Here is a 23,956-nt window from a genome sequence, read left to right as displayed (position 1 = left end):
ACAAATAAGTGTTAAATAAAAGTCTGAATGAAGCTGGGCACTGGTCGCTTATGCCTGTGATCCTAGCTACTGTGGAGGCTGAGATCTGAGGATCACAGTTCAAAGCCAATCCAGTCAGTAAAGTCCATAAGACTCATTTCCGATTAACTACCAAAAAGCAAGACGTGGATCTGTGGCTCAGGGTAGAGCACTAGCCTTGAGCAAAAAAAGCTCAGGGACAGCACCAGGCCCTGAGTTCAAGCCCCAGGACTGGCGGGTACACTCACACACACAGAGCCTTAACATACCATTTGCTTCCTGTTTCCTCCTCTACTGGATCCCCATCTCCCAAGGGAAATCAGCATTGCCTTCCCAGCTTAGCCACCTCTTCCACGCTCACTATCTGAGTAGGAGAGTAAACAGATGATAGATGTCAGGGGTCCTTACAGTAGAGATGGGGAAGGCTAAATACTCACAGTCCTGTTTCTGCTCCTGACAGTTGTGGGGCTGTAAGGGCCTGTCATCCTGAGATCTTTGGCCTCAGGGATCTTTGGCCTCAAGGATAGGGAGTGCAAGATGCTCACTGAGGCCCTTCCCAGCTTGGCATGCTGGGATCTCAAAGGACTTGTGCTCTCACCTGTCCCCAGTGCTGGAGAGAATCTGTAATCTATATCCTTACTACTCCTGTCCCCATCTCCTGGGCCAAGGAGCTGGAAGGAAGCTTTCCAATCTGAAGAAGCAGAGGGAGCTCTGTGGGCTTGCTGTTGGAGGCTCAGGAGCCCAGTGAGGGAGGAGGAGCTGAGAGTCATGGGGAACCTATTCTGTTTTAGGTTTGCCTATTTTGTGGATTGTGAGGCTTGAACTGAGGCAGTGGGCACTGTTCCTGGGCTTTTTTGCTCAAGACTAGTGCTCTGCCACTTTGAGCCACAGCTCCACGTCTGTTTTTCTGGTGGTTAATTGGAGTTGAGAGTCTCATGGACTTTCTTATCCAAGCTGGCTTCAAACCACAATCCTCAGATCTCAGACTCCTGAGTATCTAGAATTATAGGCATGAGCCACCAGCACCCAGGAGAACCTATCCTGTTGGGTGAGAGATGGGTATAGAGGACTTGGGCCTGTGCTAGAAGTCAGGAAAATAGGGTGTACTTCCAGCCTCCTTATAGACAGCCTCAAACAAGTCAGACATCCTCCTCTGCATCTCAGTTTCTTAATAAAATGAAGCAGTTAGATGAAGTGGCCCAAGGTTTCTTTCAAATCCCAAATGTAATAGTCCAAATTTAAACCAAACTCCAAGTTAGAGGTGGCTTCCTACAAGCAGGCAAATCTATGTGAATGGATGTATGTATGGGGTGGAGAGACCATTTCAACACTTAAAACAATTAATTGGCCAGAAGCTAGTGGCTCGTGCTTTGAGAAGAAAAAGAAAAGAAAGGGGCTGGGAAGATGGCTCAGTGGTAGAGCGCTTGCCTTGCATGCCTGAGGCCCTGGGTTCGATTCTTCAGCACCACATAAGAAAAAAGCCGGAGGTGGCGCTGTGGCTCAAGTGGTAGAGCGCTAGCCTTGAGCTGAAGAGCTGAGGGACAGCGCCCAGGCCCAGAGTTCAGGCCCCACGACTGGACCCCCCCCCCCAAAAAAAAAAGAAAAGGAAAAAAAGCTCAGGGAGCCGGGCGCTGGTGGCTCACACCTGTAATCCTAGCTACTCAGGAAGCTGAGATTTGAGGATTGCGGTTCAAAGCCAGCCCAGGCAGTAAAGTCCATGAAACCCTTATCTCCAATAAACAACCAGAAAACGAAGTGGCACTGTGGGTCAAGTGGTAGAGTGCTAGCCTTAAGCTGAAGAGCTGAGGGACTGTGCCCAGGCCGAGTTCAAGCCCCATGCCAACAACAACAACAACAAAAAACCAACTCAGGGACGTTCCCAGGTCATGAGTTTAAGCCCAGGACCAGCACAAAAAAACAAAAACAAAATAATTGTCAGAATTTCTTTCCTTCAGCCACTTTTGCTTAGCTGTTAGAATTGAAGTTGCAGAAGCCCAATGCATGCAATAGTCAACAAATGAATGAGTTGTGTTTGGGGCATAGCTTAAGTGGTTGAGTAGTAGTATGCATAAAACTCTGGGTTCAATCCCCAGCACTAGAAAAGGAAAGGGAAGAGAGAAGGGGAAAGGAAAAAAGATGAACAATTCAGTCATGTATTGTGTAGAAGGGGGCAGGTGCTCTGAGGGAAAAGACCTGGGGGAAAGGGATGTTGTGAGAGGACTTACACTCTTAAGAGCCGGTGGCTCACGCCTGTAATCCTAGTTACTCAGGAGGCTGAAATCTGAGGATCGTGGTTCAAAACCAGCCCAGGCAGGAAGAGTCTGTGAGACTCTTATCTCCAATTAACCACCAGAAAACCAAAGTGGTACTGTGACTCAAGTGGCACAGCACTTGCCTTTTGCTGAAGAGCGCAGGGACAGTGCGGAAGCCCAGAGTTCAAGCCCCATGAGTGACCAAAAAAAAAAAAAGATAGCATGATCAAGCCAGGCATTGGTGGCTCATGCTTGTAATACTAGCTACTCAGGAAGCTGAGATCTGAGAATCTTGGTTCGAAGGCAGCTCAGGCAGACAGCTATGACTTGTACCTCTAATTAAGCAACAAAAAGCCAAAAGTGGAGATGTGTCCCAAGTGATAAGAGGGCCTGTACTGAGCAGAAAAGCCAACCATGAATGTAGGACCCTGAGTTCAAGTCCTAGTACCACCATGCACGTGCACGTACGCCCATGCACACACACACACACCCAAAATAGCATGACCAGGTTGCCATGACTCAAAAACCAACATAAGTACAAAGACCCAGACACAAAAATAGCCATGTCAAGGTTCTGAGTAGGAGTTTGCTTGGGCAGCAGAACAGATAAACCATGTGCAGAACTTAGGCTCCCAGCTGGGGAAGGTGAGGGACTACAGACTCCTGGGGAAAATAGATATCAGCCAGAGGCAGGGTGATCACCAACGTCACTATGAATTTATACCTTGGGAACAGGGATGACAAGGGACTGTGGGAGCATGCCCCTTGACAGACCTGGTCAAAGGCTGGGGGTGGGGCTTTCTGGAGAAAGGAGCAGTCTAGAGCAGTGAGGCATGGAGAAAGAGCTGACATACAGAGGCTTGGTGAGATGATGTGCCAAGCAGTGCTCTGTGCCTCCACAGATGTCCTGTGCAGCCTCCTCACAAGCAAGGGCACAGGTGAGATTACTCATGGTGGGAATTTTGCCAGACTGGGGTAACCACAAGGCAGAGGGGCGGAGAAGTTTGGAATGTAAGGGATCACTGGGGTTCACCTTGAGCTAGTGTGTGGCCACCTGGCAAATAGGCTTTGCATGCTTACTTTGGGGACACTGAGCGGGTAGGGCAGCTCTGAGCTGCTGGGGCACCAAGCTGGTGGAGCACTGGTTAGCCTGCTTATGATGTGTGTCACGCCAGGTGCTGCCAGCATCCACTGCCAAGCCCTGCCCAGGCTTTTCTTGTTCCCTGGCACTTTTCCCAGCGATCAGAACAATGTTTGGCGTGTAGCAGTGTTTGATGCATCTGTGGTGAATGAGTGAAGAGTGCAGACTCAGAGCTATTACGAGCCTTGAACCCAGGGTTGGCTGTTGAGGCATAGAATGCGGTCTGGGGGCCAGCCTGCCTGAGTCTGAATCCTGGCTCCATCACTTACAAGTTGTGTACAAATGGACATAATGTTCTCCAAGCCTCAGTTTGCTAATGTGAAGACTGGGAATAGTAAAAGGGCTGCTGTAAACATGTACAGAGTTTTTCAACTTTGCTGCTGCAATTAGAAGGATGGCTGTATCCTACCCCCTCCACTCCAGAGTGCATCCTCCCAGCAGCCTATGATCAAAGCACAAGACAGAATGGCCCATCAGCTTGGACAAAACCAGGGCAACTGCATACTGAGATCCTTGGAGGAAAAGTCTTCCTGACACAATACTACAGAGGAAAGGCCTGGAGAATCTTTGAATCTCCAAGGAGACAGGTTGGAGCTGAAGAGTCAGACCTAGGGGACCAGCCCAGGAGGCCATTGCTGCTGCTTTGAGCTGCCACACAGAACCCCACACCCCGTTGGTTATCCTGGGCCTATAAGGAGAACGAGGGTGCATACCTTCTTCCCCCAAAGCTGCTGGGGGGCTGGCATGAGATAATGATGTGCCCACACTGTCAGATGCTGTGCACAAATGAGACACCAGGTCTTTTCAGTCTGCAGGGCTGGAGGTGGAGGGGAGGTGGGATGGAATTTTTCAAACCCTCAGGGGGACGGGAAGGGGGAAGCTCAGGCTTGTTCACCAAAACCTGGCATGCTGGAGTTACAGGGCCCCCTTGGAGCGCAAGTGAGGTAAGTTTAGGCCAAATCAAAGGCAGCGTGCTTCACCCAGCAGGGGAGGACACCGATGGAACTCATTACCCCAAGATGTGGTCTCGGCTGGAAATAGAAATAGCTTCACAAAAGGTTTAGATAAATCCATGGATGACAGCTCCATTCATGGGTTAGAAGAGGAAGGAGGATGTTTGGGGCCTGCTGTCCCTCCCTCCCCCCTGGGTAGGCATCAGGGAGGCAACCTGGCCTCCCTAAGACCACCCCTTAGCGCCTGTTAGAGGCAGGCTTCTGACTACAGGGATCCAAGAAGGTGATGCTGGTGTTCCTGTAGCCTAGAGTATGGCCTGAGTGCCCTGCTCTCAACCTTCCCAGCACTCACCATTCACTGTTCCGGGAGACCAGGGCACCACCAGCTCTGGGGAAAGCAGCTCGCCGAGCTGTCCCCTGAGGGACCAGCAGAGGGAGACAGACACCGCATCCAGTCCCAGGGACCAGCACAGACCAGGCCAACTAGCCTGGGTAGGGTTAAGCAAGACACTAGGTGCCAGTAGGTGCTAAACATTGTGCTAATTTCTAGGGGACAAAAGGGAAAAGAAGGCATCCTTGGCTGTGAGAGGCTTACTATAGAGGAGGGAGGAGCTTTTAAGAAACTAGGGGCAGAATAGGAAGGAGATTGCTAATTAAGAACATGGCTCTGAAGCCAGGCCTCTGTGACCTTGGGCAAGTTGTGTAACTCCATGCCTCAGTGTCCCCATGGTAAAATGGCAGCTACCATAGCACCTGCCATGGGAGGACTGTGAGATTGTGTGAAGTATGTAAGGACTCCTTTGCAATGCCAGGCAGTTAATAAGTGCCTCCTACTGGGTGGGGAGAGCAGCTCTCTTGGGTCTTGAAGCTGGGCAACTTGCAAAGGTGTTTTACTTCCTGTCTCACTTGAGGTGCACTACAACCCCAGGAAACTCATGAGGTAAGTGATAGATCAGGGTTGGGTGGGTGGGTAGGTGGGTGCGTGCGCGCGCTCACATGCTAGGTATCAAATTCAAGCCCTGGCATATGCTCAGAAAGTGCTACATCCCAGCCTTATCTGGGCTCTCTGATACCAGAAAACTCTGATGTCTTTTCAGAGTTCCTTGTGAGCTTAGGATGGAAGGGACCTGCTCCAAGTGCCCTAGTCCGCACTGAGCCTCTTAGCTGGCTGCCCAGATCTCTGGTGGGTATTGAAGTCACCTTGCCCTCTGACTCTCATCCCATAAGCCCCTGGCAGACAGGCTGTATCTCTCCAGATCCACACTGGTCAGTGAAGCATATATAGTGGGCACTTCTGGAAGGCTTTAGGAGGTGATTGAGCCAGCTCCTCCCTGCTCCCTACCTATTCTAGGCCAGTGCAGCCCTCTTCTGTTTGCCATGCAAATTCTCCCTCCCCCTCCTACCTGCACAGCCCTTCACATGCCTTCTTAAGTTGCTATTTTATTTTACAATGTGTTTTTTTGTTGTTATTATTGTCTGTCATGGTGCTTGAATTCTGGGCCTGAGTACTGTCCCTCAGCTCTTCAGCTCAAGGCTAGTTCTCTACCACTTGAGCCACAGCACCACTTCTGGTTTTCTGGTGGTTTGTTGAAGATAAGAGTTTCACCGCCGCCCGGCGCTGGTGCCTCACGCCTGTAATCCTAGCTACTCGGGAGGCTGAGATCTGAGGATCGCGGTTCAAAGCCAGCCCGGGCAGGAGAGACTGTGAGACTCCTATTTCCAATAAACCACCAGAAAACCGGAAGTGGCGCTGTAGCTCAAGTGGTAGAGCGCTCGCCTTGAGCTGAAGAGCTGAGGGACAGCGCCCAGGCCCAGAGTTCAAGCCCCATGACCAACCAAAAAAAAAAAGTTTCACCGCCTTTCCTGCCTGGGCTGGCTTTGAATTGCAATCCTCAGATCTCAGCCTCCGGAGTAGCTAGGATTACAGGTGTGAGCCACCAGTGCCTGGCTCATGTTATAATGTTTGAAGTCAGCTTCTGAAACTGAAATGCATGCAGATGTTCCCCTGGGGACCCCAAAAAGTATTGTTCTATCACTATGGTCCCTGGCCTGTGGACAGCATAGAGTAGAGGGGGCAGTGACTTGTCCAAGATCACACAGAAGAGAGGCGGCTTCCCGTACTATCACCAAGCTTCCCCCCCCATCCCCCCCCAGCCCCGCAGCAGGGCATCCCCATCTCAGGTGGATATCACCAGGGAATGGAGATATCTCTAACCCCTGGCTATAGGAGAAAGGATGGTATAGAGGGAGAGGGGAAGAGGACGGGAGGAGCCGGCAGTGACTCAGCGGGGCAGGATAAGGATCTCCCAGCCCAGGGAGAGGTAACCCCACTCCTCTGCCAGGGGAGACGGAGTCACAGAGCCTGCGGCATGGGTTGGCCAGGGCAATGGAACATCCTGGGAGAATGACGGGGAGAGCTCCTGGCAGGCAGGGGAGGAGTCTTAACACCTAGGGTATCCCTTCTGCCCCTGCCCTCTTCACACACCCAGACACCGAGGAGATGGGAGGGCCCCGGTGGGGCAGAGGAGAGGCAGCAGCACGACGGATGCCTCTCAACTTTGCTGTGGCTCCATGGAGGAAGAAGAGGTAGGTGGGTGGGGTGTCCTGAGCAGGGCCAGGTATGGGTGGCGCGCCAGGGCAGGGCAGGGCGGTTGTTAAGGTAAGAAGAGCCCTCTGCCCCTGGGGTTTCCGCTGACATCAGGGTGAGGCAGGGCCCTCTGGGTTCCTGCACACTGAAGGGAAAGGGCAAGTGCCTCTGCTCCTGCCTGGCCTCACCTTCCCTTCCTGCTCTCAGCTCCTGCCTGGTCTGCACTTGAACACCAAAAGATGGTCACAGAATCCCAGGAGAAACCTGAGGCAAGGCCTATGAGCAAGCAGACCTAGGGTCTTGTTTGTGGGCCCTCAGGAAGCAGGAAGAGACCTTTACCCCCTACTTCTATTGGTGGGTGGCCCCCCACAACTCCCACTTGAATGCTCATTGCCAGGTCCCCAACTCCCTGCTAATGGGATCCTGAGCTCTCCTGCACTCTTAAGGTCTGGACTCTCACTAACACAGAGGCAATGTGGACATGAGGTGCTTGGCCCAACTAACACAGGCAGCTTTCATCAGTGGAGGAGGCGGGCAGGAGAGCCCAGGTCTCCCTCTGCTGGCAGCTTGGACTTTCTAGGTTCCGAGGAACAGCTTGGTGTCCTAAAGGACCAGTTATACTCATAACTACAAGCCTCCTAGCCAGGGAGCACTCAGCAAAGTCTGGTATGTTGAAGCCAGCTCTCAGACCCAGCCCCTTCTTTTTTGAGTCTCTCATAGCAGCCCCTAGGCTGACATCTGTGTAGTCTAAAGTACCTGTTGCAAAGAAAAAGAAGGGAAAAAGGATGTCACTGGAGTCAGACATTGCTGGGTTCTGTCCTTGTTCTATCCCTCACAGACCAGTGTGACCTGATCTAAGATAATGACACGGTTTCTCACATAAAAAGGAGAAACATCAATTCCCTGCTCCTAAGGTTCTAACAAAGATGAGACAAAGTGGGACCTGGACAGCTTCAGCACCAGGCTGAGCTAGAGTGTTCTGGGAAGCAGCTTAGCACATTTAAGTTATGGTCAGCATTGAGGTGAAGCAAAATAAATGAGAACTGCTAGTATGGAAGTAGGCTGGGAGTTCCTGGTGGCTCCTACCTTTCTTGCCTCCACCCTTCCACCCTATGGCTCCTTAAAGTTCCTCTCTGTGTCCTCAGTATCTGGCCTAGAGGAGGCATTCTGGGAGTGTCTGGTGAACAAATGAATTAGAGACTGTCACTGCTCACTTCTGCAGACTGTCCAACCCCACTCTGGTCACCTTGTTAGAAGGTGATCTGGCTGTAAGTTCCCTACAACCTCCTGAAGCAGGACCCCTTCAATGCCAGCCTCAAGGCCGTGTGGGGCCTGATATTTTGGAGACACCTGAAAAGCCTTCTCTGGGGATGCCAATTAGTCAGGAAGGGAGGGAAGGAGGAAGAAGTAGGAAATCAACCAATCAACACTGACTCACCCCTACTACTTGGAGGGCAGCTTGGTCATTACCTAGTGCCAAATCTATCACACCCACACATCTCTCTTGGGCCTGCCTGACCTGCCATCTGCCTGTGGCCTGCAGTCTGGAACGCCAGAGGTGACAGCAAACCAATGTCCTTTTGCCAGCCTACTGGGTACTCCCACCATCCTATGGAGAGGAGGCAGAGATGCTCACACTCACTTCCACAGAGAAGCAAGAGCCTTGTCCACATGGGCCAGTTGGAAACTAGGTATTCTGACTCTCAGAACTTGCTCTCTGCACAGGCAGGGAATTATATGGTGGTGCCCAGTTGACCCTCTCTGCTCAGCCCATATCTCTACCTGGAAACACCAGCCTTCCTAAAGAGACTCATTACCACCTGTGACTGGTTACAAATTTACTGTGTGTCCCAAGACTGGGAACTGGTGTGTGTGTGTGTGTGTGTGTGTGTGTGTGTGTGTGTGTGTGTGTGTGTGTGTGTGTCTGTGTGTCTGTGTTGCTGGTACTGGAGCTTGAACTCGGGGCCTGGAGCTCCTTTTGCTCAAGGCTAGCACTCTACCACCTGAGCTATAGCTCAACTTCTAGCTTTTTTGTGGTTAATTGGAGATCAGATCTTCAGATCTCAGCCCCTGAGTAGCTAGGATTGCAGGTGTGAGCCACCAGTGCCCAATCAAGACTCGAATTCTTTTTTTTTTTTTTTTTTGGTTGGTCCTGGGGCTTGAACTCTGGGCTTGGGTGCTGTCCCTGTGCTCTTCAGCTCAAGGTGAGCACTCTACCGCTTGAGCCACAGCACCACTTCCAGTTTTCTGGTGGCTTATTGGAGATAAAAAGTCTGATGGACTTTGCTGCCTGGGCTGGCTTTGAACTGAGATCCTCAGATCTCAGCCTCCTGAGTAGCTAGGATTACAGACATGAGCCACCAGCACCCGGCTTAAGACTGGAATTCTTAAAGGCTGAGCTAGGTTCTTCTTATCCTGATATATATAGGACCTAACACTCAGTAGGCTGATAAAGCATGGTTCTGTATCCTCCTGGATCCAAGGGACATTCTGTCTTCCTAAGGGTGCGCATCTGAAGCTGGGGCATGTCCCCTCCAACCTCTGCCCTCCCCCCATCCACAGTCCCAGATTGTTGGAACGGGGAGGATCCTGATAAGGTTATTTGGGAGCTGCTAAGGGGGAAGGAAAGGGCAGTACAGAAGCTTTCCCAGTCCTGCAGCTAGAAATCAGAGGACAGTGACCTGTCTGTTTTGTCCCACAAAAACCCTGAAGGGGCCCTCCTGTTCTTCTCTTTACTCCTTCTCCCCCAAATTCTAGCAGCCCACCCCTATTGAGGAGTTGGCAGAGTAAGGTACAGTTTTTATTCCAGCCCCCACCCCATCCCGACTGGCAGCTTCTAGCCTGCTGCCTTTGCCCAGACATGGCAGAGGGGCACTAGCTGCTTGGAGATGGAGTTGATTTTCCCTTTGGCAGTGTGGAAGAGGGGGAGGGGAGAAGCTTGGCCTCTCCTGGGTGAGGGGAGAGGGCAAAGAGGCAAGAACAGGCAAGAGGCCCAAGGAAAATGCCACTTTCTCAGCTTATGGGGTCACTACATTAAGAATCAGAGAAAAAACTGGGGGCCCAGGGGCTGTGTGAAGCCAATTGTCCTGCCCCACCTGGCTTGGATCGGTTGGGAGTCCCAGCCCTCGGGGTTCCTGCAAAGCCAAGCTTTGTAAATTTCCCAAGTAGACCTGTGCTATGGCAGGGTGGGACACAGTTCCATAGGACATACTCCCCAGCTCCACCGCAGAATCCATTCCTCTTCCTCGCCAGTGCCTCCCGTCTCTCCTTCAGCTCTAACCTCCTTCTTTCTCACTCCCATTTGCCTCATTGTGTCTCCCTTCCCCTTCCCCTTCTTCCTTTCTCCCTCCTCTTCCTTCAGTCCCCCTTTTCAGCCCCCCTCCTCTTTCTCTCCCAGCCCCCTCCTCTCTCCACATTGGGGCTGCTTTCCCCCTGACTCAGCAAGGTGCTTTATAAGGTGCTGAGGGGCTCAGCCAAATCCAAACCACATTGTCTGTGCAGCCTCTCCATCAGGAGCAAGCCCTCCCCTCCTGCTCCCTTCCCTTCCTGGCTCCCTTTCTTAGAAAGGGGTAGATGCTAGGGGGAATCTCCTGACAGACTCCATGTCCAGTCACTCATGGGCATCTGCCTTCTTGACCTTGGCATGAGTATCAAAAGACAGTTGGGTTCACTGGCTAAGAATGTCACTGAAACTTCAGTCCTGGATGGGGGTGGGGCTGGGGGAGGGGACCCTGAGCACTTTTCACAAGGACCCCTCCAAGGCACTTTCCAACTTTTCATCAGAGCTGCCACTGATGCTCCAGAGTCCCCTACCCCCCACCCCAGGCCAGCTCGCCATTCCCAGCTTTTTTTAGGGGGGGGAGAGAGAGGAGGGAAGGGGGAGAGAGAGAGAGAGAGAGAGAGAGAAACACAGAAGGGGGGAGAAACAACCCAACAACAAAGTCTGTCCCACTCCAGTGAGGTAATTGAAAACAAACTTCTTCCCCACCCCCCCACCCCCCCACCTCACTTCTCAGTGCAGAAAGGGGAAAAGCTGCCCTGAGAATCCAGCACTGGCCATGACCAGGATGCCTGCTCTGACCCCCAGGCCAGAGGGGGTAGCAGACTGGCAGAGTGCCTTCCTTTTCCAGGGGCACCAGCAGGAGTGACGGAGGAAAGAAAGTCTCATGCCACTCCAGAGAAAAGCATCACCTTCCAGATCTAGCCACTACTAGCCTCTCCCTCTTTGAAGCAACAGATCAAAAAGGCAATTTATTAATTGATGATTTAATTGGTGATAGGCTATGCACCCGAGACTGTGGACCAAATGACTGTCCCCCATGACAAATCACGTGGTGGGGCTGTCTACAAGCCCCATAGGACAGCTGTTTCCTCTGTGCGCTCTCCCTGGCAGCTCTTTGGAGAGGGAGGAAGGAGGAGGAAGGGAGACCCTCAAGGGAGGGTCTAAGGCTTATGGATCCCAGAGGTCTCCAGCCCAGCAAATCCCAACCCAGGCCTGAGGGGAAGGAGGGAGAGCGTGCACACACTGCCAAACCACCTCTACCTCAGCACCAGAAAAACCAACCACCCAAAACCCCAAAGGAAGGAGGACGCCACATGTCTTGATGGGGAAGCATTTCACAAACGGGACGCTCCTCTGTCCACGGCCTTGACTGTGCGCATTCCCGCTGAGTCACCGAAGCCTCTGGTGTTGAAACTGGTCGGGTGCCTTGTGCTGATTAATGAATTACAATCCCCCACCCATGGGCACTCTCCCTGGTCACTGAGAAGAATGGAGAACCTTGTGAACTTGAGGGGGAAGCTGGGCAGTGGGCCCTGGTGCCCCCTCCCCCCCCCCCACAGGGGGCATTGTGAGCTGGTTAGTCACCTGCCCCGGCCCCTGGCGCCTCACTTAGCTCTAGCTTTTGGAAATAGGACAAGTGGCGGGACAATAGGCAAGGGGGGCGGTCAGCCCAGACAAAGGGCAGCAGGAAAAACACCATCACTTGCTTGGAGGCCAGCTTGCTGGCATTTGGGAGAATGTGTCATTGCATTTACTCAAGGGGGAGGGGGAGGAATGGTTGGTTAGACGTGAGGAGGCAGAGGTAGGGTGGGCACAGAGCCCCAAGCTAGGCAGGGGATGGGAGGCAGGCATCCCCTGACAGACCAGGAGGAAGAAGCCCACTTGAAGGCCAGCTCCCTCTGGGCTGGGGCTCTCCGGAGTCTGGAGACGGGACTGATGCCCTCCCTGCCCCCTCCCCCAGGAGGCCCAGGGTGGTACTGTCCCAGCCTCGCCTCACCTCACCCCCCCTCAGTGTTGTGGGAGGGAAAGGAGCCCCAGAAGCCCTCCCTTCCCTCCTCCCCCCTCTTCCCCCCACCCCGGGGAGGGCTGCTACAATTTGTGGTTACAGCTTTACACGTCAGAAAAAAAAAAGTTTGCAGAATGTCCCACACCGAAAAAAAAAAATCCGAAACCGAGCGAAAAAAACCTGCGAGTGGGCCTGGCGGATGGGATTATTAAAGCTTCGCCGGAGCCACGGCTCGCCCTCCCACTCCGCCAGCCTCCGGGAGAGGAGCCGCGCCCGGCCGGCCCGGCCCCCAGCCCCATGGACCTCCGAGCAGGTAGGAGCCCGGCGTCCGAGGCCCCGGCCCCCGCCCCCGCCCGGCAGCCACGAGATCCGGTTCCCGTCCTCCCCCCTCCCCGGAGCCCCACGCCGGGGCCCGGCCGGGGAGCAGGGCTCGGGCCGGGGGGAGGCACGGCTGGGCGCCCTCGAGAGGGGCCGGGCGGGGACGCGGCATTCCTGGAGTCCGCTTGGCGGGACCGGGAGGTGGCGGGGAGCGCGGCGGGGACCCGGGACGACCCGAGGACCTGGGAGGCGGCCACCTGGAGCCCTAGCGAGGCGGGTCCCAGGGAGCCCGCGGACAGAGCCCGGCGCAGAAGTCGGGGAGAGCGAGTCCGAGGCGGGGAGCGAGGCTGCGGGGGGGAGACGCGGCGCGGGGAGGAGGGGGCCGGGAGAGGAAGCGGGCGGGAGCGAGAGCAGAGCGGAGCCCGCGGCCGGGCGCCGGGAGGCGAGGGGAGGCCGACACCTCGGGCCGCGCCGCGCTCCCTCCCTGGCCGGCCCGGAGGGACGGCGGGCGGGCGAGGGGAGAGGAGGGGAGGGGGGGGACGGGAGGAGGACGGAGGGCAGAGCGAGCGTGGCTGGGCCGGGCCGGGCAGGCCGGGCCGGGCCGGGCCGCGGGACTCGCAGCCTCCTGGCTGTGCGCCGCTGCCGGACCCTCGGTGGTGCCCACGGCCCGGAGCCGGCGGCAGGTAGGGAAGGGCACCGGGGTGGCCGGCGGCCGCGAGTCCCCGTCCCCCAGTGGCCTGGGAATGATTACTGCGAGCGAGGGGGGGCCATGGGGGGGCGCCGGACTCGGCAGGAAAAAGTCCGTCACCGGCCGGGGAGCGGAGCGGCGGGCAGCGGCGAGAGCGACCGCCCGGCCCGAAGCGTACCGAAGGCGGGCAGGGCAGGGAGCAGACGCGCGGGAACGGCAGCGGCCGGCCGGGCCGCCCGAGCCCGGGAGCCCCGCGCCCCGGACCCCGCCCCCGCCCCCGCCGCCCCGCCGCCGGGAAGGGAGCGACCAGGCAGGGAGCGGGCGGGGGGCGGGGCGGGGGGCGTCGGGGCCACACAAGGGGAAGGCGCCACCGCCACCGGGAGGGCTCGGAGCCGGAGGTCACCTCCGAGGAGCGAGGCCGGCGACCAGCCACCGCGGCACAATTCCCGGGCTGAGCCCCCAAGCAAACCCCAAGTCCGCGCGGCCTCGGGCTCTCTCCCTTCTGCAGCTCCACGCGGGGCCCCAGCAGCCTTTCCCTCGGACCCCCGAGTCCTCCAGAGCTCAAGAGAGAAAGGAGAGGCGGGGGCATGGCAGGGCAGCCCGAGCCTTGGAGAGAGGCTGGGGTGGGGAGCCGGGACGTTGACCTGGGACATCCCTGCGTTCGCTGCTCCTGACAGACCTCTGCTCTGGCTCTAGGCACGAGCTACAGTCCTCCCTCGCCAGCTTGTACACACTGGCTGCCCGGGGACAGACGGAGAGGCAGCAACTGTCCCTGGGCAGCCCCAGGGTGTCTACAACTGAGCAGGGTAGTGGCTTCCTCCCTCCCGCCCTCCTTCCATTCACACTTCTGCAGGCCACCCCCTGCCACACGGCTTGGCTTCTGATTCCTGACACTTCACATTCCTCCCCGCAGTCCCACCTGCCTGCTCACACCTAGGCTCCAGCGCTCTCCAGCCCCTCCCACACCCTCTTGCACACTCTTGATAGCAACACCCTTTCCTGATCACCCACACACTGCCCTGAACGCTTTCCTTCATTGCTTTTCCCTGCCTCTGGCTTCTGAGGCTGCTCAGCCCCCTGGCTTTGCCCAGCTCTCTGGAGCACGGAGCACATCCAGGGCCCTCTTGTGGCACAGTCCGGCATCCTCTCCCTCTGTGGAAGCCCAACTCCGGGGACTGACTTCACAAGGCAGGAGCTGCTCTGGCCTGATGCTCTTGGCCCTGTATCTGTTTCTCTTTCTGACACTTGTGGGCTGGAAGGGAAGAAGAGGGAGAGGACTGGAGAGGATAGAGGAGATAGAGATGAAGCCCTCATTTCAGCATGGATGACCTTCAGCATGTTTAGTAGACCTTCTCATGCAACACCACTGTTACCAGATGGGGTCCTGAGGCAAAGCTAGGTCTCCTGACTTACAGGTCCTTGTGCCCCCCCCCCCCATTCATCCCACTACTTCTCAGCAGTCCAAGAAAAGATAACTAAGAAGAACAGAAAGGAGAGAAAGAAGAGAGGGCAGCAAGCTCAAAAGGATGGAGAAAGCTGGGTTTCTGTGGGCCTTTCCCTGGGTGGGCAGGGCAGAAGGTACCCATAGTGCCACTCCTGGACCTCATACCAGTGTGTACACCACCACCTCCTAGGCCACCCCTGGTCAGTTCACTTCAACAGATTCCTCCAAGGTCACTCAGATGCCGGCCCCTGGTCTAGACTGAGGGTAGAGCCTTTCCTTGCTTCCCATATTTAGCATAGCCTGCAACTACTTCTGGGATTCTCAATACCTCCCTGGCCCCATCATTTAAGCTTATAGCTCTCAGTCTCCAGGCCCAGGTGCAGAGTATCTACCCCAGCCACCCTAGACATTTACACCACTGAACTGGAGCTCCAGCCTCACTGAGCGAGGTCAGCCTGTGGGATAGGCCAGGAACTGAGGGCAGCTGGCTGAAGACACAGACACGGGCGGGCGTGCCTGCCTATGCAGTGTGTCAGGGTGGCCCTGTGATTGCATGGGCTAAGACTGTGTGTGTTCATGAGGGGGGCCTTGGTTCCCAGGGCCCAGGGATCTGGATAGAATTAGGGGCTGGCCGGGTGGGGGCCAGGATGGGGGGGGGGCTGCAGCAGGAAACGTGAGCTGCACTCATTAGCTCCTCACGTGCTCAGCCGGATTTATAAACACAAGGAGAAGACGGGATGTAAACAATCAGTGGGCAGCAGCCAGAGGCAGAGCTGGGGCCCCATGGGCTGGGGGCCAGGGCTGGGGGAGGGGCCTGGGACACTGCCCGATAGTAGGGTCCACCTGCACACCATGAGCTGGAGAGGAGGGTAGTTGAGGACTCCAGGAGGCCCAACACACACTTCCACCTAGAGACACAGGAGTCCAAGCTGCACCAGGCTTCTAGGTCTATACTGAACTCAGGTGTTCTTTCCCCAGGCACTTCCCACTGTGCTGCCCAACATGGTATACCCTGCCCGTAGTCAAGTCCTTGTCATGGAGGGTACGATGCTGTCCTATCACCTGCTCTCTCTCCTCTCCTGGCCTCTTCTTTCTCTGGTTTCTGAGACGCCTTCCTTCTTTCTGCTTCTTTCCAGGACTGGTCAGTCACTCCTTCTGCTCTCCCCTGCCCCCCCCCCCCCCACCTCCCAGGCTGCAGTGACACAGTTACCTCAGAACTGAAATATTCCTGGAAACACGGGCCTCGGCCTCGTCTGGTTAATTTCATGAGCCGTTTTTCTGCCCAGATGACTTAGCTCTTGTTTATCCAAAGGCTTCTCCCGCTGCTGTCCTTGTGTAGGGATCTGGTCCCCCAGGGAAGTCCCACAGGGCCCAGGAGGGGAGGGGAAACAGGCCCAGGGTTGGGCTCCTGACCATACCTCCTGCTATGGGACAGACAGCCTAAGGCAGGGTGGGGCAAAGAGGCCAGCCAAGCCCCTAATTCTTGCTTCAGTAAGACCTTGGCATTACCATTAACTTCCAGCAAGACCAAACTCCATCATGAAAGCTACTTCAAGGCTTGAGGGTGGAGGCATTGCTCCCTTCAGAAAGTCCCTAATCTCCAAAGCTAGCCCTGCAGGACATCGAGGGAATGAAGACATCAAGTCAGATCACCAGGCTGAAGATAGCTTAGGGTTTTGTACAGAGGAAGAGGACCTGGAGTTGTCTTAGGATGTGAAGATAGAGGAATGGCAAGGAACAGAAAGTCAGGCAAGATCTAGGGATGGAAAGGAAGACTGAAGAAGGAATATTTGGAAGGGTAGTTCAGGCTGAAAATGGGGAGAGGAAAGTGAAGTCGGTTTGCTCAGGGAGCAGCTATGTGCCTGACTGTTCTATCCTAAATCTCTCTCTCTCTTTTTCTCTCTCTCTCTCACACACACACACTCAAACTGCGAGCCCTTTACCCCAAAGGACAGAGCTCCTGTGGCAGGTGGCACTCTTATCCTAATACTTCACTAGTAAAACCAGCCAGTCAAGCATCTGATAGTCCACACTGAGCCACAGTGAAAGTTCCCACCTGTACTCCATGAGTGACATTTTATACTGTCCTGGATAATAGCCCTCTCTAAAACCCTAAAGACCAAGCATTATAACAAACTCTAAAACTAATCTCATCTTCATTCTTGTTTAACTCCAAACCTAATCCTCACTCTTAAGTACAAATCATCAAACCTATCCAACTGGTTTCTAACTATCTAAGAAACATGTCATTACAGAAAAATTTCGATGGAGCTGGGAATGTGGTTTAGTGATAGAGTGCTTGACTAGCATGCATGAAGCCCTAGGTTCAATTCCTCAGTACCACATAAACAAAAAAACCAGAAGTGGCCCTGTGGCTCAAGTGGTAGAGTGCTAGCCTTGAGCAAAAGCAGCTTAGGGACAGTGCCCAGGCCCTGAGTTCAAGCCCCTGGACTGGCAAACAAAAAATTGGAAGTATAAAATATAAACTAGACCTCATACCTATCCAAGATTAAAAACCATCTGACATGTAAGTCAGTAAATTCACAAACCTGCCTAAACCTAACCATATCTCCCTGTTGGACCAAACTTCAACCACATCCCAAGTCTAAACTAATCTGAAATACTAAAAGTAACCTAATCCTCAAAGTCAATGTATCCCTTTCCTATCCTTGCCCAAATATGCACTGAATCCTGACGCTGGGCCTCATCTAAAAGCCCAGAAAAGCATGTTTCTAAAGTGCCCATGGTCCTCATAACCTCTGGATCACTGATGACAGGGGGGTACAAGCACTCGAATATCTTCATGTTTTCAGCTAACCACCCAACTCAGCAAGTACTTCTCTCTCTTGGTACCCTTCCTTCATTCCCCAAGTAAGAATAGTGCAGACCTCCACATTGCTACTAGTGTCTAAGGGGAATGTTAAATCTCCTTTAATCTTACTACCCACACTTACTACACTCAGGAACTATATCCTACTATATATGGCCACCATAGCTAGCTATGACAACATAGCTAGCCTTGGATCCTTCAGCCTGACCCTAATCCTACCCAACTCCCATGGCTGTAGCATCTCTCCTCACCCTCCCACTGAGTGAAAACTCATAGATGGCCACCCTTTGGCTCCCTCCAGACTGCAGTGGGACTAGAAGACTGGGAGAAGAGGCTGGGGTGCCACTGGAACCCCAGCATATCGACCCATAGTTCCTAGGGCCAGGGCCAAGTATACCTACAAATAGATTCACACATATACACAGTGACATACCTGCCAAAGGTTTGCTCAGCTGACAGATGTATACTCAAATATCTACTAATAGATACATATGCCAAATCCTCATCCTTACACACACACACACACACACACACACACACACACACACACACACACACTTGGACTAGGAACATTTCCCTTCTTCCCCCTCCATCTGGTGTCTCACCCTCACCCCCTCCCAGCCCAAGGTGGGGACAGACACCTGAGGGGTTGCCAGCTATTTCTCCACTTGAGCTTGGGCCCGCCCTCATATTTCTTGCCCATCCTATCCACAGGGGACTCGTGGGGGATGTTAGCTTGCCTATGCACGGTGCTCTGGCACGTACCTGCAGTGCCAGCTCTCAATCGCACAGGGGACCCAGGGCCTGGCCCCTCCATCCAGAAAACCTATGACCTCACCCGCTACCTGGAACACCAACTCCGCAGCCTGGCGGGGACCTACGTGAGTATCCAGCTTAGTCTGGGCACTGGGTGAAGAGTCACCAGGGGCTTTGGGGAAGAGAGCTATGGTAGAGGGTATCCTAATGAATGATGGGGTGATGAGGGGTCCTTTAGCTCCCAGAAGTCTTCCTGTCTGGCCTATCTCCTGCCCTTTCTTCTTAGATGCCCTCCCCCTCCCCATCCTGGCCCCAGGACTAGGCATGTGGGCAGGCCTCGCACCCGCCTTGGCCCATTGCCCCACTGGCTGCCGGCCCAGCCGCCCGCCTCCCCCTGGGGGCCGGGGAAGTCTCCTCTGTTTACACCGTGTTGTGGTGTCTCTTGCGCGGGTGGGGCTGGGTGGGGATGGAGGGGCCCCACCTTCTATGCCTGTGTTCCAGCTCGCCTCTGCCCCCAGACCTGGGGCCCTGTTTCTGTGGACCCATGGGCCTCCCTCTGTCTGCCTCTCCCATCCTAGCCAGGCTTCCTAGGGGGTTTATCAGGGAAGGGGCTGCTGAGGGCCCAGGCCAGCAGGAGGGTTAGGGTGTGGAGAGCAGTTATGCCATAGGGATTTATGGGTGGTCCAGGAGAGAAGGAAAGTGGGGGGGGGGTCAGAAATGCTGAGGACCATGGGGAACTGGCCCCCTCTTCCCGTGTTCCTCTTCTATATCCCAGACCCTACTCTGGAGCCAGGGAAGGAAAAGGGAGGAGGGTGGCGGGGGAGCTGGCTCCAGCCCCAGGATACACCGAGGAAATTAGTTTGTCTCTGTGCTTGTCAGCGTGTGAACCTCCCCCTGGGCCCTTGCCTATCCCAGGCCTCGCCCCTCTTCTTTCCCTCCCAGTTATACATCTCCCACATCCCCTTCCCTGGGCCCCAGGCCGTTCCCCTGAGGGTTGGCAAGGGTTTTGCCCTCTTCCCTGCAGCACATTGCCTTTCATACCCTCCCTCCCACCTCCTCAAACTGCCTCAGTTTCTTCCTTCTACAGCCCTGCTTCTAGCAGTAGGACCCTGCCTTGGGGTGTCGGTGAGTTCCCTTCAGTCCCCTATCCCTTCAGCTGGGGGACCCAGATGTCAAAGAGGATCTCTGATGCCAACAGGCCCCTCTGCCTTTGACCCCCAGTGCTCCTCTCTAGGTTCCCAGTACAGAAACCCTTTGCTTGACTCCACTACCCCCTCCAGCTCCCGACCCTTTTTCTCTCCTTGCCTTCCCTGCCAAATTTCTTGAAGGAGTGGTCTACACCCTCTGCCTCCACTTCCTTTCCACCCACTCACTCCTTAACCCCCTGCAATCTGGCTTCCAGGCCATGGCAACGGTTCTCTCCCAGGTCGTCAGGCATCTCCTCCTCGCCAAACCCTACAACACACGTTTTCTGCAGCTCACTCTCCTGGCTCTGTTTTGCAGCTGCACTGTGGAGCTCCTTCCACTGCTGCCTTCTTCAGCTCCTCTTCCTCGGCCTCTGCACTCTCCTGGGCCACTTCTACCTCTCCAGCCTGGCCTCCTGCTCCTCGTGGCTCTTCTTCCTCACTGGCCTACTCTGTGGTGAACTGTCCCAAGGCCTGCCACCCAGACAGTTGGCACATCCTTCCCGAGCAGCTCCTGCGTGGTTTTCTCCACAGGAGAGCTCATCACCCCACTCCTTCGTCGTTGCCTCTGTACAAATGACATCCTTGCCGGGGGGGGGGGGGGGGGGGGGTAGGGGGTAGGGAGGGGAGCACTGTGAACAGAGGCCTAACATGAGCCAGGGCTAGTGTCAGGGGACACGAGCCATAGAAGCTTTGGGGACAGGTTATCTCCTTGGTGGAAAGCTGACTGCTCTGTCCTCCTGCCCTTCACCTTCTCCTATTCACAGCTGAACTACCTGGGGCCCCCTTTCAATGAGCCTGACTTCAACCCTCCTCGGCTAGGGGCAGAGACTCTGCCCAGGGCCACTGTCAACTTGGAAGTGTGGCGAAGCCTCAATGACAAACTGCGATTGACCCAGAACTATGAGGCTTACAGCCACCTCCTGTGTTACTTGCGTGGCCTCAACCGTCAGGCTGCCACAGCCGAGCTGCGCCGTAGCCTGGCGCACTTCTGCACCAGCCTCCAGGGCCTGCTGGGCAGCATTGCAGGTGTCATGGCGGCTCTGGGCTACCCGCTGCCCCAGCCTCTGCCTGGGACTGAGCCCACTTGGGCCCCTGGCCCTGCCCACAGCGACTTCCTCCAGAAGATGGATGACTTCTGGCTGCTGAAGGAGCTGCAGACCTGGCTGTGGCGTTCAGCCAAGGACTTCAACCGGCTTAAGAAGAAGATACAACCTCCAGCAGCTGCGGTCACCTTGCACCTGGAGGCCCACGGCTTCTGATCTCCGACCTTAATCATTTCCCCCTCTTCCTCTCCCCCCACCCCCAGCCGTGCCCTTCAAGTCCTGCTCCCATTCTGGGGGAGGAGGGAGGAACCTAGATGCCAACACTTGTTGAGCCAGGAGCCAGATGCCAGGTGCTCTGGTCCTCCCTGGTCATGGATGGCAGGGTGGTGCAATAGGCCCCATCCCCTGCCCCGATCTCAGAGTCCTGTGGGTCTAGAGCACAGGGACATTGGATGCCATCCTGTTTCCACAGAGGTAACTCCTGAGGAAGTTACCTTAGGTGGCTTGAGTGGGTGCGAAGGCACTCACTGCTGCCTGTTTCCTGCTACCACCTGCCAGTGCCCACCTAGCCCCACATACGTCATTTGCAGAAGTACACCTGGAGGATAGGGGTGGAGGCCACCATAGCGCGTCTTTGGGGGGTGAAGCCCCTTGGCTGCCCCTCTCTCCTTGGATGGGTGTTGCTGCCCTAGCCCAATAACTATATGCATCAAGTTCAGGAAACAAACATGGCAATGAGTCCAAACAAGAAGAGATGAAAAATGGAAGAAGTGGGATCTGTATAGGAGGTGGCCTAGAAGCCAAAAGGGTCAGGGAAAGATCAGACCCACAAGTCACCAAGACAACAAAAGCCATGTTGAGCATTAGGACCTTGCCTTGAATTTTCTTGCCGGCATCACAGTGCCTCCTCTCCATCCCCATTCCCAAGGCGTCTGTGGTTGCTGGGCTGGGGAGGGCAGCCCCAGCCTGAGCTTCAGGGTTTCCTGAGAGTTTACATTGCAGTAGCATTGTGAGGTGGGGGCAGCTCCCCTAGGCCCTGCCCCCAGCCACACCCACTCATGACTCTTAAGTTTGTTGTATTAATATTTATTTATTTGGAGATGTTATTTATTAGATGATATTTATTGCAGAATTTCTATTCTTGTATTAACAAATAAAATGCTTGCCCCAGAACTGTCTACTTGCCTGATCTAAGCCTTCTCACAGGTATTCATGGCTCTGCCTGCCCTAGTTACCACTGACCTTTCACCCCTTGGAGGTGTACAAGGCTTAAGGAAGAGGCTGTCTTCCTTTTGGGCCTGGGGGGAGTGTGCACTTCTTGGACCTGTCCACTCCTGCTCCACCACCAGCCCATGCTGGCCTGATCCTCCCAGATAGCTTTCCTTGCTTCTGGCCTGCCTTACTGTCCCCAGGTTTGTCTTCTTGCCTTCAACTTCTGCCCTGTAGCTCATTCTGCACTTGGTGAGCAGAGCTATTGCTCTGTTCCTTGGCCCTCTCAAGCTCTCTATAAGTAGTCCCCCTCCCACCCCCCCCACCCCCAACAGACAGTCCCCAACTTCCCAGGCCACCTACTAGCGGCTTTCTACTGAGATGCTCACTTTAAATCAATACTTTTCCTCTTTTAGGTATGGTGATGGTCTGTGGCCAAGTCACAATTCTCAGCTATGACTCTTCCTTTCTCTCCAAGGAATAACAGTATATTTGGGGGAGAGAAGCCTTTACTGGACTGCAAGAGAATGGGTTGGATGCTATTTGAGGGATGACCTAGTTCAAATGCCACTGTCATAGACTACTAGCTGAAACACCTTGGACAAACTAGAGCTCTTTTCATCTAGTTTTCCCTTATATATAATAGGAATTATGAAATGATTATCAGAGAGGGTAACAGAAACAAGATAGGACGCTAGGTTGTAGCAGCAGCAGTGACAGTAATTCCAGATTACTTAGGACATGCAGGGGTATCTGCTGTGACACTAGCTCACAGCCACTGGGTAAATTAATGAGCTAGTTGTTCCCAGGTAATACATAAATATTTTACTAGGGCCTTCTGGAAACAATGCCTTAGGCAGGGAAGTAATAAATGATGACTATGTCAGTCAGTTGACAGGTATTTTAAAGATCTACCCTTCCCATTACAGTGCTAACTGGCATATGAAAGCCAAAAGAAATCTAAGACCTAACTTGTCTCCTGCCCTTATACAACTTGCAATCTACTTGGCTCCCTAAAATAATAAGGAACAAAGCTATATATATATATACACATATATATATATACATATATATATATATATACATACATATATGGTGGTGTATCTGCTAGACCTACTTGTGAGCTAGCCAGCTTCTGTGGACTGTCTGAGAATCCCCTGGCCCAAGTGGAACATGCCCCACCTCTGTGGGCCCAGACATTTGACCAGGCCTGGCCATGGGCACCCACGGACCCTATCTCTGCCTAACAAAACAGAAAGAGTGTCTGCCACCTCCATGCAGAGGTAAACTGTGTCATGGCCTGCTATGTATAAAGCACTAATCAAGGGGCTATAAAGAAGACAAGAGGGAATGTGGGCATCCTGCCCTCGTGAAGCTTACACCATGCTATACTATGAGTTTCTTAGGTGGAAGCTTCTAAGTCTTACTCTTTTCTCCAACTCAGCACTCAACTCAGGCTCCAGCCTAAGGTATTCTAAGGTGTATGAAACAGAACAACTATCTAGAAAAGGAACACTTCCCTCAAAAACTAGGCTACAAAGAAGAATTTGATCAACTGTAGGAAAAAAGGCCTGGACAAGAACACTGGAAGAAGGAAAGAGGGACCACGTTCTGTGGGGTGAAGGCTCTCTAGGCCTTTATCTTTATCTCCTCGGAGATAAAGTAGTATGTGAGGCCATTGCTACATTTTGTATTGGCATATAGCATCAATGCATGAGGAGAGATTTGGCACCACTCAGAAGACAGGCACATTTTGGACAGGTGGAGATAGGACAGCACACAAGTTAGAGGTGATTCTGTCTCCTATTCACACAGCCTCTTTTTTTGCTAGTCCTGGGGCTTGAACTCAGGGCCTGGGCTGTCCCTGAGCTTCTTTTTGCTCAAGGCTAGCACTCTACCACTTGAGCCACAGAGCCATTTCTGCCTATACAGCTCTACCACTTGAGCCACAGTGCCACTTCTGGCTTTTTCCCCCCAATCCTGGGGCTTGAACTCAGGGCCTGGACACTGTCCCTAAGCTTCTTTTGCTCAAGGCTAGCACTCTACCACTTGAGTCACAGAGCCACTTCTGCCTTTTCAGTTTATGTGGTACTGAGGAATTGAACCCAGGGCTTCCTGTATGCTAGGCAAGCCCTCTATCACTAAGCCACATTCCCAGCTTGTCACTTCTGGCTTTTTCTGTTTATGTGGTGCTGAGGAATTGAATCGTGGGCTTCATGCATGCTAGGCAAGCACTCTACCA

The 23,956-nt window shown here is 54.2% G+C and overlaps 1 protein-coding gene across 2 annotated transcripts; it reads left to right on the top strand.

The window, feature by feature from the left end:
- Window positions 1-12,433: 12,433 nt before the first annotated feature.
- Window positions 12,434-21,618, top strand: Clcf1 (cardiotrophin like cytokine factor 1). 2 transcript variants are annotated; one of them, XM_042676499.1, is made up of 3 exons: window positions 12,434-12,552; window positions 18,234-18,400; window positions 20,227-21,618. In XM_042676499.1, the coding sequence occupies exons 1-3, from the start codon at window positions 12,537-12,539 to the stop codon at window positions 20,719-20,721; spliced, it is 678 nt and encodes a 225-aa protein (XP_042532433.1). In that variant the 5' UTR covers window positions 12,434-12,536; the 3' UTR covers window positions 20,722-21,618. The 2 variants fall into 2 exon arrangements, with proteins under 2 accessions (XP_042532433.1, XP_042532434.1); XM_042676500.1 differs by lacking the exon at window positions 12,434-12,552 and adding an exon at window positions 13,219-13,240.
- The last annotated feature ends 2,338 nt before the right edge of the window (window positions 21,619-23,956 follow it).

Source organism: Dipodomys spectabilis, unplaced genomic scaffold (assembly GCF_019054845.1).
Source record: "Dipodomys spectabilis isolate Male_0828 unplaced genomic scaffold, ASM1905484v1 ptg000030l, whole genome shotgun sequence".
NCBI classification, from domain to species: domain Eukaryota; kingdom Metazoa; phylum Chordata; class Mammalia; order Rodentia; family Heteromyidae; genus Dipodomys; species Dipodomys spectabilis.
Note: the sequence above shows the minus strand (reverse complement) of the source record. Positions and strands in the feature narration are given on the sequence as shown.